The sequence below is a fragment of the Ischnura elegans genome, chromosome 1, assembly GCF_921293095.1.
Source record: "Ischnura elegans chromosome 1, ioIscEleg1.1, whole genome shotgun sequence".
Lineage (NCBI taxonomy): Eukaryota > Metazoa > Arthropoda > Insecta > Odonata > Coenagrionidae > Ischnura > Ischnura elegans.
The window spans coordinates 76947645-76965402 of record NC_060246.1 but is presented as its reverse complement, the minus strand read 5'-3'; the positions used below and the strand labels follow the sequence as shown (position 1 = coordinate 76965402).

At 40.7% G+C, this 17758-nt stretch overlaps 1 protein-coding gene across 1 annotated transcript in view; it reads left to right on the top strand.

Moving 5' to 3' along the window:
• The window catches only part of LOC124163717 (mucin-5AC-like), a 375511-nt gene that overhangs the window by 319152 nt on the left and 38601 nt on the right, over positions 1-17758 (top strand). Inside the window, exon 5 of the mRNA XM_046540790.1 lies at positions 1153-1344. Within this exon, the coding sequence (XP_046396746.1) occupies positions 1153-1344 (192 nt within the window). The remainder of the gene's footprint in view (positions 1-1152; positions 1345-17758) is intronic.

Sequence of the window (17758 nt, the reverse complement as noted above, 5' to 3'; positions counted from 1 at the left end):
AAGCTGACTGCTTTAGAAGTTAAAGAATTTTCCACTGACTTCTAAAAATTCTCGAATCAACTGTTCTTTTCCTCCTCGAGTTCTTTTTCATGCTTAAATACTAGATATTAAAAATTCTTTTGTCATTTCCTAATGAACTTTAAACTCTAGAATTTAGTACCTGGTATAGTCTTCGGGAATGTGGTAGCAGTAATATTTTTTACCAGATGCTGATATTCGTGTGCAAAACCCTGTGGTAGCGGAAATAATTTGGAACAAAACGGATCCGTTAGTTTTGGCATGGTGTTGTTAGGACTCATGAAATATCAGAATATTTACGCCTTCAAATTATCGCACAGTTTATAAAACACGATATGTATTTCTAGCTTTACAGTTGTAATAGGTGTAGTTAGGGAGGACAAGAGGAAGAGATGGTCCGTGTTCCACTTGGTACAGCTAATAAAAAAGAGCAAGCTATGGCAATCCCTTGTATTTCTCCATCTTTCCTCCATTTAATCCTTTCCTCGGCAGTCAAATTCTCTCAGTCGTCAGCCTCCTTTACCAAGTCCATCAATAATCATATGACCACTGTTTAAAATGATTTCAATTTGTATATTCAAGGTATGTTTTCAATTATGTAAAGTTCTGAACGCCACTTCGTCATTATTGTGGTAAGCACAAACTATCATAGTAATAATTGAAACAGTAATTTTCCACACTTTTTTTAATCTTTCTCGACCGGTTTCAATGCTTACGCGTCATTTTCAAGAGCTGAGAAAATTTGACTTGAGAAAATTACTATAGCTGTTTCAATTTTTACTATCCGTGGACTTCCGCAAAGTCAACTCGTCTACAATCATTCTGACAAACTATCATGCCTAATGGTAATTTTATGTAGGCCTAGTTTTTGTGTACCATTATCATAGCGTTCAAAACCATGTTCGGACTTTGTAATTAAGTATTTCTTAGTGTATGCCAACTGTTAGCATTTCGATCAGAATACTTCCTTTAAGTTCAGCCTTAAGATATCTGTACAGCTGTTCACTTATTGATCCATTAGAATTGTATCTTCACAAAAATTCAGTACTTTTGCTCAGTCTAATTGAGTTTCGCTTCTTGAGTTTCACTTTCGATCGAGCATTGATGAGGTGCATTTCATTCCGCTTGCTTCAGGATCTCCACCGGACGGGATGCAGTCTGTTTTGCGGCGGCACGGAGGGGGCGGCGGCCAACCAGGCCGTCCTCAAGCGCGTGCTCCTGGGGTTTGCGCGATGGAACAAGGCCGTGGGCTATTGCCAGGGATTCAACATGCTGGCCGCCCTCATCCTGCAAGTGACCGAGCGGAGCGAAGCCGACGCCATCAAGGTGAGTGCTATCTGTTCAATGTGTTATTTTCATTACCGGTAAAATAGCGCTATATTGGCCATTTAATCGGGGTTATTGTTACAAGATAACCATAAGCAAACACAAACAACCATTCCCTGGGTAGTGGCAGCCTGTCCGGACGGGACTCGAAGCCGCGAATTTCGGTCTGGAGGGTAGGGCCATACTCCGCCAACACTGAGGCCAGAAAATGAGATATTATTTTAGGAATTCACGATTACAGCATGAATTTATAATCTCTCTAGTCTACATCCTCAAATAGCCAAAGTTCCTATGAAAAATCCTATGAAATGTACCAACCTATTTGCAATTTTAAACAAATTGTTTCTTTTCATGTAGTAAAAATTACTCATGCCGTCTGGATCTTTACCTTTAAGGAAATACCTAGAGGAAGAAGGGGAAGTATTTATTTTTTAGACAAAGGATCGTTAGAATATTAAATCATTATACCTCGATTTGGAACGCTATTCAATCAATACAACTTGTTTTTAAATATTCCCTAAAACGTAAGATTTTTACGATATGATATAAATTTCGATCAAGATATTGTCCGATTTCAAAATTTTTTCATTGTTATCAGGGTGATAAGTAGTAACTTTTCCGCACGAGTGCGACTCGATTCGGCCTTATTCTTCGGGCTCTTTCGTGTTTTTTCGGCCCAACCTATTGTGAAGATGGGCGGGATAGAACAGAAATGAGAAACCGAGGTGCTAAATAGCCATCGCCGATGACGGAGCGTCCGTCTTCATTAACGGCGAGGAAGCGGCGCACCAAGGGGGGCGAAGATTCGTGTTTCTCCCGTGCTGCGCCGGGGACGCTAATTGGGAGAAATATCTGGGAGGAGGGATGGGAGGAGTCTCCCTTGAGCTGCCGCGGTTCCTCGAGGCGACGGCATTATATGCACCGCCATTATTCCGCGCTTGAAAGGAACTGCAGGCGGAGAGATGCATTCGATAAGGCTCGACAAAGCGCCACGCGTGTCTCTGGAAGGGAGTGCGGAAGAGGGAGTTGAGGTAAGCTCCCCCGAGGAGCAGATGAAGGAGACTATTGGCCGCGTTGCTCGTCGCCTCAGAAATGTGTGCTTAATCATGCGCCGAGCTTGGCGTAAACTTAACACCAGCGCACGCTCCCAGCGAAATTAGCCTGCTCCACGCTTTTCCAGCCCTATTTCAGAGGACTAGCTTCTTGTAGAGGCAATGTTTCATCCTCTCTCTCTCTCACGTTTTTTTTATTCCATTATTTTTCGTGACGGTGTCTACTTCATGCCGTTCTTCATTTTTTTTATTCTTTTTGTGGCGCGTTTTTATTTTACATGCTGCTTTTGCGGTGACCTCGGTTTTTTTCGCGTGATGCTCGTCCAAAGAGGTCGTGACAAGGGTTTTGCATTCGAGAGATGTCGCTCAAACGACGTGAAGTGCTGATGCACGGCGGGAGAAATGACGTCATAGGACGCATGAGTGTCGTTGGTCCCTGCTTTGTGGATCTAATTGCGGTTGGTCGTCATGCATTCCGTTGGATAGCGATGCTTTTGTAGTTTCCTTCCTATCTTTGGGAAATGACTTACATTTAACAATGCAGGAAGTTTGGACTTTACATATTTTTTTATTCCTCATGTGGGATACCTCAGCCAGCCAGCGAGGGGACTACAGGCTCTAGTGGATGCGTTAGACGAACGATGCGAGGAGTATGGCATGAGGATTAATCATAAGTTAATGCGGTTTTGTAAAGCATCGCGAGCAAGGAATGTGAGACTAGAAGATAAAAGTAGGTGGGGAGAAGGTTGAGCAGGTAAAGCAATTCAACTATTTCGGCAGAACATTAGAGGAAAACGGATACAGAAATAAGGACATCAGGAAGAGAATTGCTCTATCAGAGGAGATGCTCATGAACAGGAAGTAGCTTCGGAAAAGATCGTTTTGTAAGAGTTTAAAGAAAAGTTTAGTGAAGAGTTTGATCTGTGGTGTAGCTCTCTACGGTGCGGAAACGTGGACACTGAGGAAGGAGGACGAGAGAAGATTGGAGGTATTCGATATGTGGATATAGAGGAGAATGGAGAAGGTAATAGACAGAGAGGAGGACGAACAACGAAATGCTAGACATGGTGGTTGAGGAGAGGCAGCTTTTAGATGAGATACGGAGAAGACGGAAGGTTTGGATCGAGCGAGTTATTAGCGGGGAGGGGATGTTGAAAACTGTGTTAGAGGGTAGGATGATTGGTAAACTAGGGAGGGGAAGGAAGAGAATAGGATTTTTAGATAGATTGAAAGGGAATAGGCCTTAAAGTGAATTAACGAAGGTAGTGCTGGAAGAAAGGGAGGCTCCCAGATCATTTCTATGGTACTCCATGGAAACCTACCTTAATCGGTGGTTAACTATAATAATAATGTGGGTGCCATCAGTTACGGTATGGTATAGTATTTGGAGGAGGCGACCGACTGCTGAAGACATTTGCACCAGAAGGGAAGGGTGGAGAAATAAGGTTGGAGAGAGACTTGGCATCGTCTTCAGCCAGCTCTATGCGAAAGGCACCAAAGGGACCACGACTTGACGTCCCGTTTGACGGATGGAGTGTTGTACTTGACGTGTAATTTGAATCCGAACCAACTGGGTGGAAAGCCTACACTCAAGCCACCACACCGACCAGATTCCCTTTCAGTTACGTTATCATTTGGTATACCTTGTAATCGTTCCACCGAGAAACGCTAGAGAGTGTTGTGAATATTTGTTATTAATTTTATTGGAGCTAATCAAGCGGCTATGCTAGGCAAAAGACGAGGCAATAATTTCGCGTAACACCACTGTCTTTTCCAATTCCCAGGTCGTATTTATTTAAATCAGCGTCAAGTTTTTATCCATTCATTTACTATGGTCTTTTTCTCTCCCTTTCTCACTTATTCAATAGCTTACCTTTTTCATCAACCATTTCGTAAATAAAATATTTCTATTCAAAATCTCCATGTACCTTATCTGTGCCTTTCACACTGCTCGTTCGATGTATACCATTTATTTCCAACCGCTATTTTCTTCCTGGCAGTTTCTCTCTTCCCAATGCATTCATTGCACATGCATTCCAATTCATAGTTTTCTTATTCTTCCCAAATTTTTGTATCACGGCTTCTATTATTTTTAATTCAAATATTCAAATTCAAAATTTCATTCCTTCGTAAAAATTCGAAGAATTTCTCTCACTGTTAATCCCAATGGCCAAAGTCCATGCTTAATTATCACTAGTGCCGCGCCTTTGCTGTATAAAAAGATTTTTTAAATAATAATAATGTATTTACTCCTGCAGTTTGGTTTTACAGCTGAATGCACGATAACAAAGAGGAGGAGAAGAATTTTCTGTCCAATGTTGGAACGAATTGAAATTTTATGTGATGGAAGGAAGGATACTTACTCCAACATGTAGTAGTACGATTCGCCATTTTTTCTGGTCGGATTTATGAATGAAACTAATTGAAATTAATGGAAAGAGCCACTTGTTGAATGCTTCCTGTTTTACCCCTGAGAACGAAGTATATATCTTTAGAATGATGTACTTTATGTGCAAATGAAATGGTAATACGTACCTATATCAAACGATTATTGAAAATTTTTCACATGTTTTCAATGAATTTGAATGACTCCAATTAAGGTATGGAGTGGACTTAGTCCCTTATTTCCCGTGAGCCGAATGCATGCATTATCCATGCTCCACTAGCAGTAAACGTTTTGAAATTAAATTTTTTGGAAAATCATTTTCATTGATAAAGACGAAGTATCATCATCATGAAGTTGAGAATTAAATTTAATCAAAATTAATTTGCTAACCTTTTATGTTTCTCATCTGAAAACCGAATTTGGGATTTCAGTGGTGGCCTCAGCTTTTGGTTACGGAGAAGTCACCGTGAGCGCTCTTTATGTATTTACCCTGAAGTTAGAATCGGTACGTTTTTGGAAAGTACCATGCTAGTTTTTTTTTGTTTTCCCCGTTTATGTTCCGCTGTTTTTTACGTATTAGTCAAATCAGAAAGTTTAGATACTTTGAGAACACTACAGAGCCTTCGAATACAGAGTTGAGTGACCAGTATTTATGAACCTTGCTCATATCATTCCCCATTCTATCCTAACTTTCCTTTCTCCTGTGTGTGGCCCGGCAACCAATCATCGCCGCGCTTAATCGAGAGTGATGGTACTTGTCGCCTCATATGCGACTGCGGTGTCCCCCTTGCAAACAAATGAATTATGGCGAGCGAGTAAATCAGAGGATTTTTTGATGGAGGTGTTCCGTGTGCTGTGGCAGTATGAATCTCTAGGTTATGAGCGACAGTTGAATATTGTTATATTCGATGATCCGGGGTGATGAAAATGAGCTCAACTACAAATTGATGTTACTTCCAAAAAAAAAGAGGCAAAAGTGCCTGTACCAAGAAATAATGTCATATTTTACGATCTGATTTTTCATTATGTATCTTGTTTGAAATTCGAGAATTTTATTTTTATCCTCTTGGTGTGGGCATCTACACTTACACCAATGAAAAAATCATTGTTTTTTCGATGAGGGAAAGTAAGTAGCAAATTTCTGATAACGAAGAGAGAGTAAAATATATAAACTTGTCATTAGTATTTGGCTGCCAAAACTTAACTTTCAATATCATGCAAATAATTTTGAGCCATAAATGACTATTGCAGTGCTATTGTACATTTTTCCTTGCAATACCGATTCGAAGTCATTGGTTCGAAAATTAAGAATTTTTTTACCCAGGAAATTACGTCCATGGCACTAAAAAATCACACTAGACAGCGGAGAACCGGACTGTCCAAACTGTCCTGCACATTCTCACGTATACCCCAGAAGAGATAAGTCTAATTAAAAATAGGCTGCTAGACCTCAACCTACTACGATGCCGACCGACATCCATTGGGAATATAAGAATTGCAGGAATAGAAGGATCAACAACTTTGCTATTTCCACATAGTAATTTATTGAAATCGACCATGGTTTCGTTACAGAGTAACGTTATCAAGGTTTTTACTAAGGCGACCTTGATAATGTTACTCTGTAACGAAACCATGTTCGGTTTCAATAAATTACTATGTGGAAATGGCAAAGTTGTTGATCCTTCTATTCCTGCGATTATGGATTTCCACCAAGCTACGCCCGCTACTATTAATTTAACAATATAAGAATTATTTAGATCCAGGCAATTTGAAATTGATATTTAATTTTACCGTCCGTAATATACTTAAATTGAGACAACTCTTTCGTGCATTTACTTTGTATATAGAGATATATTTGGTATATAGGAGGATATCTCATCTAAGTTCACTAAGAAAAATAAAATTCATACCCCTGCCATAATTCAAATCTACCAGTCTAGATATGGCCGGATCCAGAATTTTTTTCTGAGGAGGGTACAAGGGCCTAACAGGCCTGGTATTCTTATATTTGAGATTAAAAACAGCATACAGCAATTACAATTCGAATTATTCTCTTTATTTTAATATGAAAGTTATTAATATGAAATTCAATTTTTAAGGCTCCGTAATATTAAAAAAAAACTAATAGAATGATAACCGTATTAAAAATCTTGTCTATTTTTTAAGCCTCTGGTGGGGGGGGGGGAAGTGCCCCCGCCCCCTTCTAAATCTGCCTATGAATTAGAAGAGAAATTCGCTACTATCTCTTACTATGTAACCCCCACTCCAAACCGATTTCATGACTCCAAAAATGAAATGAAGCAATGGTTTTGGTGTGGCGGAAGGATTTGGAGGTTTTGGTAGTTACCTCGTGGGTCGATGAAAAGCTGTCACGCTTCTCGCGAAACAAAAGGTATGGATTCGGCCAATCTCGTACGGATTATGGAGGAATAAACAGTTGAATGAGAGCGCGGGTTGGATAGCACCCGCCACATAATCCGTGGATGGGCCTAAAGAAGGAAATTCGAATGGGGATAATGGAGGTGACGAACAGGATTTATCAGCGAGAACCCGGCGTTAATTCACGTGAGCCAATCAGCGAAAAGTCATGAAACAGGGCTGTTAATCCTTAATCCGCCGTCTGATGTATTTATCTGTAAATTTTGTCGCTTCGACGTATTAATGCCGTCACAAATTTCATGATATTTTTATAGCGATGGAAAATTGAAAGCAAATACCTACAAATTGCATGAATGCTGCCCGAAATTATTTAGCAGCGTAAGTCAAAGAAGATCAATGTTTTAGAAGATTTATCGTATCAGCTTTTCAGTTCTGGTTAAAGAGCTGATCATAATTGCCTCTGGTTTAACGTTCTCGGTTGCTTTGTTTCTATGCATTACACTGGGCACGGAATTGCGCAGGTTAGAGCTGCATTAATTTCGAAAATGGCGCGGAATTGCGCGAATGCATGAACGAAATTAGAACTGGGGCTATTTTGCCGTCTCGCATCCACGCATTCTCGCATGTGTTCTAGCAATTAACCGCTGTACACGACGCAATTTTGATTGCGCCTTCGCACGTACGTCAGATTGCGCAATTCCGTGTAAAACGGTCTTTACATATGGTATATGCAAGCGGTTTTAAGTTACTAAAGTATCTCCCTGGTTGCCTCTGGTTTTACTAGAGCTAAAATATCGTATTGTTGTTGCGTAATGTTGTAGAACACATAACAGCCGAATCGCAAGAATGAAAAATATAATCACTATCACTCACTCACTCACAGTCAGTGATTCAACCCGAATGTTGGTATGGGTGGGTGAGGGAAGAACTTCACTTAAACTAAGCCACAGGTGTGTTTGTTTCACACATTTAGCGTGCCAGTTCCCTTCCCAGGGCTATCTCGCACTCCGGGGAATTTGTTTTTGGGCATCCGAAGGCTCCACGCGGGATATGACTTCGATACCCTCAATAAGCAGTTTAGAGCTCTACCCACAAGACCAAAGGTATCCAAATTTATCAATGTAAGGGCCACGTCATATACTTCTCTCATTTATGTGGGCCAAATGAAAAAAAAAATACGAAAAACAAATCTGTGCCAGTAATATAATTTCCTCCAAAATTAGAGTATAAGAAAGGAAAAGATTTTAAAAATATCTTGTTGGTAAAGATCTGGGTAAACTAATTAGATTCCTACCTTTAGTTATGTGCAACCAAATAAGTGTGACCAATTTTACTGTCGTTTTGACTTCAAAATTTCATTAAAATCAGGTTCCAAGTTAGATTCCAATTGTAAGAATTGATTTTAAATGATCATGAGACACCAATCAGCAGCCCCAGCTTTGAATTATAATTCAGCGACGCCAGCCGTACGATAATTATTGTTTCAAGGCAAATATACACAGGGATTTGCTTGGGGGGCCGGATGAAATTGTGTGTCGGGCCGGATGTGGCCCGCGGGCCATAGTTGGAGACTCCTACACTAGACTAACACGCTCCCATAATCAGTTTAATATATTTTATTCATCTTCATATGGCATATAAAATATTATAGGCATTTGATTTAATATTTTGGTGGTATTAGTATGGATGATAGCATTGGCAATTATCAAATACCTTTAACATATAAGATTGCTACTAGAAATCCCTTATTTCATCTAACGCCGGAAGGTGGAATATGTTAAATTACATATGATTGGGTGAGAAGCCAAGGGGTACAAGTGATTTCTCTGTTCGAAACGGAATTAGGTACAGAAATTAGGTATAGATAGCAAGCGACATCAATTAGATATTTGGTAGTGCATTTGATTTTCCACTCGATGTCAGCTCATACAGAGACTCGCTCGTATCCCTTGGTAACTAAGTGTTTGTGTATTTCTCCTAGCAATTAAGTTTACCTAACTATGTTTAGAAAAATATCACTTGCACCCCATGGCTTCTCATACCCTCATATATCTTTAGCATATTTCGTCATCGCTTAACCAAACAAATTATCATCGAATTTTCGTTCCTTCGAGCTGTGAAGAAATTCGTTTTTTTACGAAACTTTAGTGAGGACGCAAGGAATTGAGTTATCTTTTATGCGGGACTCAGCAGCAGGAAAGGGAAGAATACTGCCACCGACAGAGTGACTGTGCAGAAGATCATGGGGCAAATGCGATGTGAATGTGGAAAGGGATGTGAAAGGAAGGAAAAGATGAGGCTGGTTCCGAAGGGGGTTGGTTCTAAAGGCGTGTAATAATGACACGGGCGGAACGAACGAGTTGAATATAAAACGGAAACGGGAGAGGGTGAGTGGAAGGAGAGAGAAGGCGTAAATACACGAAACTGTGTTCGCGCCATGAATTTAGGGTTTCGATGAAATGGAAGAGGGGTGCGCGCGTAAAAGGTTTTCGGGTGGGGGGGGGGTGGATAAGAGCGGTGAAAGGGGGGGTGACCGGTTAAGGGAAAGACTCGGACGAAATGGCAAGAGGTCAGGAAAACGGCGGACTGTTGGGAAAGGCGAGCGATAAGAGGAAAAAGGCACGTAAGGTTATACAGCACTAAATTTAACGAGGAGGGATAGCGTTGGTATAATCTGATTATCAGGCGTATGCCACTCGCTCGATATCTCCCGGAAAGAGTTCCAACTATCGTATTATTTTTTTAGAATAAGTATCTATATAATTGATTACAGACAAGATTTGGTACGAAAAATACCTAACTCTTGCTTTACTTTGTGGTATTCCATTATAGGTTTTCCTGAATATCAGACAATTACTTATAACACTTCTTTTTTAATCAGAGCGCGACCCGGGTTTCAATTAATTATCATCATTTGCGCCTGAAGATGATGATAATTCATTGAAACCCGGGTCGCGCTCTGATAAAAAATAAGCGGTATAAGTAATAGGGTAGTTTCCTTCATCAAAGAAAACAATGGGCATTGATGGCGATTCGTTACCCACCATTAGTGTATTCATAATACACAAATTATTTGGTTTTTGAAATACCGGTTTAGACGAATGGCAAGGGTCAAATTTTATCCTCATTTGAAAAAGGCCAGATTGGCGCCCATGCGATTCCACTCCACGTGACGTCACAGGGACCTAGTTTCTACACGAGAGGATAGGAGTTATGCATCGTCAGAGGCTACCAATGCATGCATGAGTCACAGAGCTCAGGGAAACATGTCTTAATAATCACCTATTAAAACTGGCTAAGGTCGGAAAGTTTTCTTCGCTTGATAAGGTATTAATAAACCTTTTTTAAGCCATGCGCTACCAGACAGGAAGGTACTCAGCTACCCGTTAGCATCCTGCGTCCTATCAGCGCTCAGAGCCTCGATCAAGGTCACCTACCAGGCGGGAGGGGGAACCAGAAATGCGTCGCACGGACTTTTTCCCTTCATTCCTACTTACGCGTCGCGTTTTCGCGCGCTTGAAATTTTTCACTTTTCATTTGATCGCGAAAAATAGATATCGTCATAACAGCATAATGAGGGAATTCCCGGGGTTTTCCCGATAATACCCCAGCATCTTCCATTTCGGGTTTTCTTGTATTTCCAGTGTGGTTGGCTGGATTGTGAGATGGAGAGTAGATTACGTAGGTGAAGAGTGGGTTACGACGGCAGTTATGGCCAAGGAAAATGGCCTCCTTAGGATTGGAAATGTAGACTTGAGGAGGGGTAAAGAGTACAGCGATGGGAACAAAGGATGACGATGCGGAAGAGGTGAACCAGCAAGACGGAAACCTCTATCTGACTCCGCCTCGCTTTACAGTGTTCTTATCGTCGGCCTGGGATCGATGAGAATGGAGACAACCATCGCAATGGTGGGGATAGCTCTTCGCCGGCTGCCAGACAGTTGGCATGAATTACTACTCCAGACCTGTGCTCAGGGAGTGTAAGTACTCATTCCCGTCGGCGGCGTCCAGGCACATTTTTTTGCGGCGCGCGCATTCCGACGTTAGGCACGGTGTTCCATACGCAAATTACTCTCTGAAAATAGAAAACTATGAAATAAGTCCACATTAATGGCCATGAGAAAAATTCCCCTGGACCGGGAATCGAACCGCGGACCTTTAGCTTTCCGACAATGCAATCGGATACTCCCTCTCGTTGCCATTCTTGATGGACCGCAAGGGCCAATCACCTAGTACTGTTGCACCTCGGTAAAATATCCATGGGAGTTAAATAAATTGGATAGCGTAGTCGGCGCAGTGGCCCGGATAGCCAAAGGTCCGTGCATCTATTCCCGGTCTATAGAATTTGTTCTCAAAGCTATAAATCACCGCCGTTCACGCGGCAGGTTTGAAATAAACCACGTGAAATAAGCAGTGCAAATACAAATTAAAATTTGAGTGTACAGGCAGTCACTGAGTTAATTTTAGCGTGATAACTTTACTTGTGGTGTTCATACCTTATTGCAATTATATATTTGCGTGTAGGCTTGTCATTTTTCGTTTCGTTTATATAAGTACTGTATTTTTCCATAAATTTGCCTATGATTTCCATGAATTTACCAATTTTTCCATTAACTGTCTGGTATTGACCCATCTAGGACTTCAAAAAGCAATGAAAGAGTTCAATTAGTGAGTGTAGGAAGATTGAACTGAATTGACAGATATAATAATAAAATATTCTCGCCTACCACCTACATTATATTTTCATCCTGCGCAAGGCTCCCATGAAGATAGACAAAAGTTATGCATGCAAAGGTATCGTATGAGCAGGCAGTCTCTGCTTCTTTTCCTGCTCCCTTGTTTTATTATTTCAAATTTCAAAAAACCTTTGTTTGATTTTAATTAGAACCACTTCTGTTACCCTGAAAGTAGCTCCACATGTACTACCATAGTATTTTCACTTGTTAATATACTCTTGGAGTCGCCTGCGGCTCCCAACTGTATCCTTCTTTTTCCTGTGGCTTTTCCGTTCGCAACCGAGGGATTTTAACGGCACCTCGGGATTTCTTTTGCCATGACATTCGCGTTCAGCATCAGGTCCGTGATGTGATGTACGAAAACTTACGCAATTTTTCCGTGTTATGGTGGTACTATAACGAACACACATTCCAATCAATTTTCCGACTATGAGAAAGGTCTCTATCAGCCTTTGAAGGACACCGAGCCAGGCAGGATTGTAACACCCGGGTTAAGCGGTGATAAAATTTAAGTTTGGGAAGGTGACGGCGTGATATTCCTTCGTCGATAGCGTATAGGAAGGATTCCATGGGCATAAAAATTCAGTTCAGTCCAGGGCCGTCACTCAGGCAAAATGTTAAGGTAATGAAGAGTGTCTTTTTTCTTTCCCTGCGGCCATAAAAGAGCGAGAAGATGGCGTGGAAAATCCGAAGATAAATAAAGATGAGGCGATTAGGCCGTGGTTCCACGAGTTTCGCATTCCAACGCCCTCTCCATATCGAGGAAACGTTTTATCAATCTGATGTACCATTATTAATATTTTCACGCGCAATAAATAAAGAACATGGTGTGTGTCACACATCATGGAGGAGGAATATTTATTACACCCTGAAAAGCGAGGATCCATGGCTTCCTTATGGCACACAAATTTTTATGACGTCCATTGGGAATCATTGGGTGAATAACGGCACCCTAGTTGCTGTAACCTCGTGCCCCGATGAGAAAATAAATTCATATATCCGTTTAGATACTAAAAAAGTGGTAGATTAAGTAAACGAGCGTCATTCGCTTCTTATTGAAATAAAAGCCCCGTAGTTCGACTGACTATTGCAAATTATTCCTCAATGAATATTTATCTTAGTTATATGTTTTTTTCGAAAGCTCCTCAAAGCAGTTTCGTTTCCATTGGTTTGATGAATGGGACAATTTTTGACATTGAAGATTAAAGTGCAGTGTTACACATGTGTTTGAGAAGAGCGCATCCTCATACGCAATTTCTATTAGTTTTAGTCTTTATCTAAATAACTTTTACTCTATATCAACCCATAGCTTGGTTTTTTAAGTGAAAAACTCATTCTGGTTCGTGCTATTACAGTATAAATTTAAATCGTGTAGGATGATGGCTTTCCCACGGTCATAAATTACGAAAAGAAAACTACAGGGATGGAAGTTAATAAATACCATAAAGTTTCTAATGAGCGTTATTTACTATCGCTATTCCCTTATTTGCATCGGTGGAACCAAGTTGTCTCCTTAGGAAAAGGCGTTCTATTCCGAGATTTTATCTCTTTACTTCCGAAATTTGTTTATTTATTTCCTCATGCTTCACGTGACTGGTAAGATTTTATGCGCCTCCATCTGCACAAGCCCTGTTTTTTTTTAAGGAGAATGTTAATGACTTGTTTGCTAAAGCGGATCTAGGAAGGAGATATTTATATTGAAGGTTAGAGCATGGAAAAAATTACCTTGGTACTGAGTTCAAATTACTTTAACATTAAGACGTTTTGCAAAGAGTTTTGTGTGTTTTTAGTTCGCATAGCAACATGGACTCATGAGCTGGAATGGATGCGGATCCATTTGATTTGCTCTTTTCTTACCGTGAAAATAAAGGTTTTCAGGAGTTCTTGCCACTTGCGTCTTGGCAAAAAACGGGATTACAGTGAAAATGTCTTTTATCGTCCCAACAGAAAAATAACGTGTTCTTTCTCGGTGAGTTATGCGAATGGAGGGCTAAGGAAAACATGTCGCTATACCAGGTCGTAAAAATAAAGGTACCTAAATAACAGGGGACGCCTTCCAATGAAAACTGGTGGACGTATCGGCTGAGCCGCGCTTTCGTAACTTATTGTTAGCGGAAAACCAGTGCGTTTATGGGGCCTAAAAGTATGAGCGGAAAACCTGTCGACGAATGGCAGCCACTCGGAGGCTCAACGCTGGAAATGTACCGAAGGTCTAACGTGAAACGAACAGTTTTATGGCAGGCCTTAGAATCTTCTTGTAAACGCCATCTTAGCTGATATGAAACCTCAAATACAAACACTGAAAATCCGACGCCATCTAGTAGATTATACCAACATTTTTCATGCAAATGAGGTTACGTTATCTTTATCTATAGCTGTTAACCTACCCTTATTAATATATTTTGGACTATTTAACAAATAACCAATCTTCAATTCCTTCATATTGACCTTATTTCGATGATTTTACTTGTTTTTTTTAGCTCTTAAAGGGGTGTTGTAGAAATGTGACAAAGATTTTGTTCTGATTGCCATAAATTGTCTCTTATATGTTTTGCTCTGCATTTTGATACGCTGCATACTGTGTGCGTCGTCTGTGATCTCACATCTTCCACTGTCGAGCATCAGCCGCACTCCATTAAATGCGAGTTCTAGATTGATCACAGCAGCTGTTTATTTCCAGCCTTGATTACATCGAGGAAATTCATGTGTTGAGTGAGTAGTTTTTCCGACGTAGAAAGATTTCTTTTTGTTCCACGATGTCAGAATTAATGGGCAATGAAACCGTCACCCTTTTCTCCACTGCAGAACGGAATTTAAGCACGTGAAACTATCTCATGGTTGATAAATTTGTGAAGTAATCCTATTTTTTAACCGGAAATTATATCCAAGTTCAGGGTACTTTGGACTGTTTTGGTGACACTAGTGCATCTAACCTTAGCTTAGCCTTTACGTCGATTTTAGCTGACAAGACATTTTCTATTTTTAGCTCAAAATTCCTACATTGCTATTCCTACAGGTTCTATCACTTTCCATGGCAATAATTGCATGCCTATAATGCTACCATTAATACTGAACATTATGAATAGCTACAGTAAGCTCTACGATCAAAACTCATTTCACGGAGAGGGTCTTTGGTGAACGATACTGTGCTAATGAAAGCGATCCCAAAATGCCTTTCCGTTTTTGCCGTCAGCCTTGTTTGAAGGTCTTCTCATGCCTGCTTGTCAGTGGCGGGAAGCTAGGAGTAATTGTATCCACAGCAGATGTAAACAAGGCCAACGACAGCGACGCCAGTTCCAAGAGGAAAAACAGCAGGAAAACAGAAGGCGAGAGAGAAAAGTGCGGTAGGGAAGCAATGTAATGAAGGATGGAAAAAGGAGGAGAAGTAAGGGGGAACACAATAATGGTGGGGAAGGAAAAAGGGCCGTTCTTGAGTGCAGGAACTTAAGTTTTAGTGGAGGAGAGGGAAAGAGAGAGCGGCGTCGGTAACGTGATGGAACGGCCAGGATTCGGATGTGGAAGGCGCTTGCAAGGGGATATGTTTTGCGCGGTCGAAGTAGCTGGTAAAAGGGGAGCTAGGGAAGATTGATATGTGCATTTATGGAGGACGAAATCGAAAACTGGAAGTCCCTGCTTAATTTATCCGAACTCGAGACAAAATATTTGTCGAGTGATATGTTTGATATGTTGATGGGAATAATTTTAAGAAAGTGCCTTACGATGTAGTGCCTGGAACTTCCCCGGCGAATGAAACGGAATTTCTACTAAGGAGATCTTCTCCCAAATAATTTTTATATATAGGGCCGTGTTTGCGCTTATGAAATCAGTTCTCTCTTTCCTTAATCTGACGTTACTTCCATTGCAAAATGGTAAAAATATATATGTAAAACTGAGTTATTTTCATGTATAAGATAAACACCACTTATTCATAATTCTTCCTCCCGCTCAATTTATCTACTTTCCCATTAACCATAAGTAGCGACGCGCACCATCTGGCAAAAATGCTTCATACCTTTGTACATGTAGGTTTCAACGAGAATTTTTTTATTTTCCTCCAGTGGTTTTGATTATTAGGTCGTTCTGTGTTAACAAAAATACCCAGAAATATTTTTCATCATTTTTTTATATTATTCATCGTATAAAGTTATACTTCCACCGTCTTACATATTCGTCGTATGTAGTTATAGGTATATCGTCCGAAAGATATGCTCTACATGAAAAAAATTTTATTACACGAAGGAAAATTCATAGAATCGGAGGCAAGTGGTAGAAACGGTCGATGTTTCTTTTAAACGAATGTTCACGATATTTTGTATCGTACAGGAGAAATAATGCTAGAAAATTTAAGTCTCTTTAAATCATTAAATATTCATCAATTTATTTTTAGACTAGGTTTTTCAAATGCATGGGACATACCTGAAGGCTAATATACGCGTACAGTGTCAAATATGATAAAATAACCAGATAAATTGCCCATGGTCATGGATCTCTATCAACTATGGTTTACGGTGAAAATATTTTTAAAATTTACAAGTCTGCACCAGCACCCTTCGCGTAAAATTTTATCATATGAAAATAAATGATTTAGCAAGCTTTGAAAACAATATTAGGTATGGAGAAAAAGGTAGATTTTTTAAAATTTGAATTTTAAATCCATTGTATATTTTCATACTGCGCTCATACAATTTATTTAAAAATTGAAAGAGGAGGAACTTATCGGTATACGATGAAGTTTGGTTTGTCGGGTGCTGAAAGAAATGTAAAATGTCTTCGATCCAGCACACGCAGGGTGCGTGGCGGTACTTATATGTTACTGAAAGATTCATTATGTATTTGATGGGATATATCAGCCCCAAGTGGTATTCACTCATTGCATAAATTTTTCCAAGTTTTATAGATTGCCCCTCACCGTTACAGGCGGTACAAGCGAAATCAGGTTGAGGAAAGAGAACACTGATTTTTGGAGCGTCGCAAGCGGTTGTGTGACTACGGTATTCCTTGTTTTCTTGGCTCAGAGACAAATTGCGGGACTGGGAAGAAGCGAGGAGAGAATGGTATGAGTAAAGGCTGAGTATCAAGGACAAAAATGGAGGGAGGTTCGGTCGAAGTAGCCGGGAGAGAATGGGTGGGATGAGTAGCAGGGGGTGAGGAGTCCATAGAGTTGTGGATTGGGAATCGGGGAGTATTGTGAGCGGAGGAGTGTGAGAGAGGCAGGAAGATGAAGTGCCCCAGACGGACCGTCTGAATTCCACCCTCCAAGCGCCGGCGCCACTCCCGGGCCTGGCGCCTCTATCGCGGGGGAGTGGGACGCGGTGTGTCCACCCCGCCAAAGTTCCTCTACCCTGCCATTCACCCTCTCACACTCATCAACCCCAGACTCTCCCTCCCTCGTCGAATTTAGCCTGCTACCGTCCCCCGGCGAGGGAGGCTGGTCGTTGCCCGGAACCGTCTCTAACGATGCCCCTATTTGATAAATGATGACGACTGGCGTGAGCTGTGCATAGGACTATTTTATCTTCGCGAATACGAATTTCTACATTTTTTTATTTTAAGTTTATTCTTAAGGCGGAGAGGAGTCTCGTTTGCAAAGGAAACATTAATGAATAGGAAAGAGCTGATGAGAGGATCGTTTTGTAAAATATAAAATAATATTAAATAGAAATAATGTAAAGTCTGATCTAAAGTGTACCTTGCGTGCTTAAACTTGAGCACTTGGGTAGGAGGACGAGGAAATATTTGAGGTCTTCGAGATGTGAGCGTGAATGGAGAAGGTGAAGTCGATGGATGGGAAAAAGAATGACGATGTGCTTAAAATGGTGGGTGAGGAGAGACTGTCCGGATGAGACACCGAGGAGACAGAA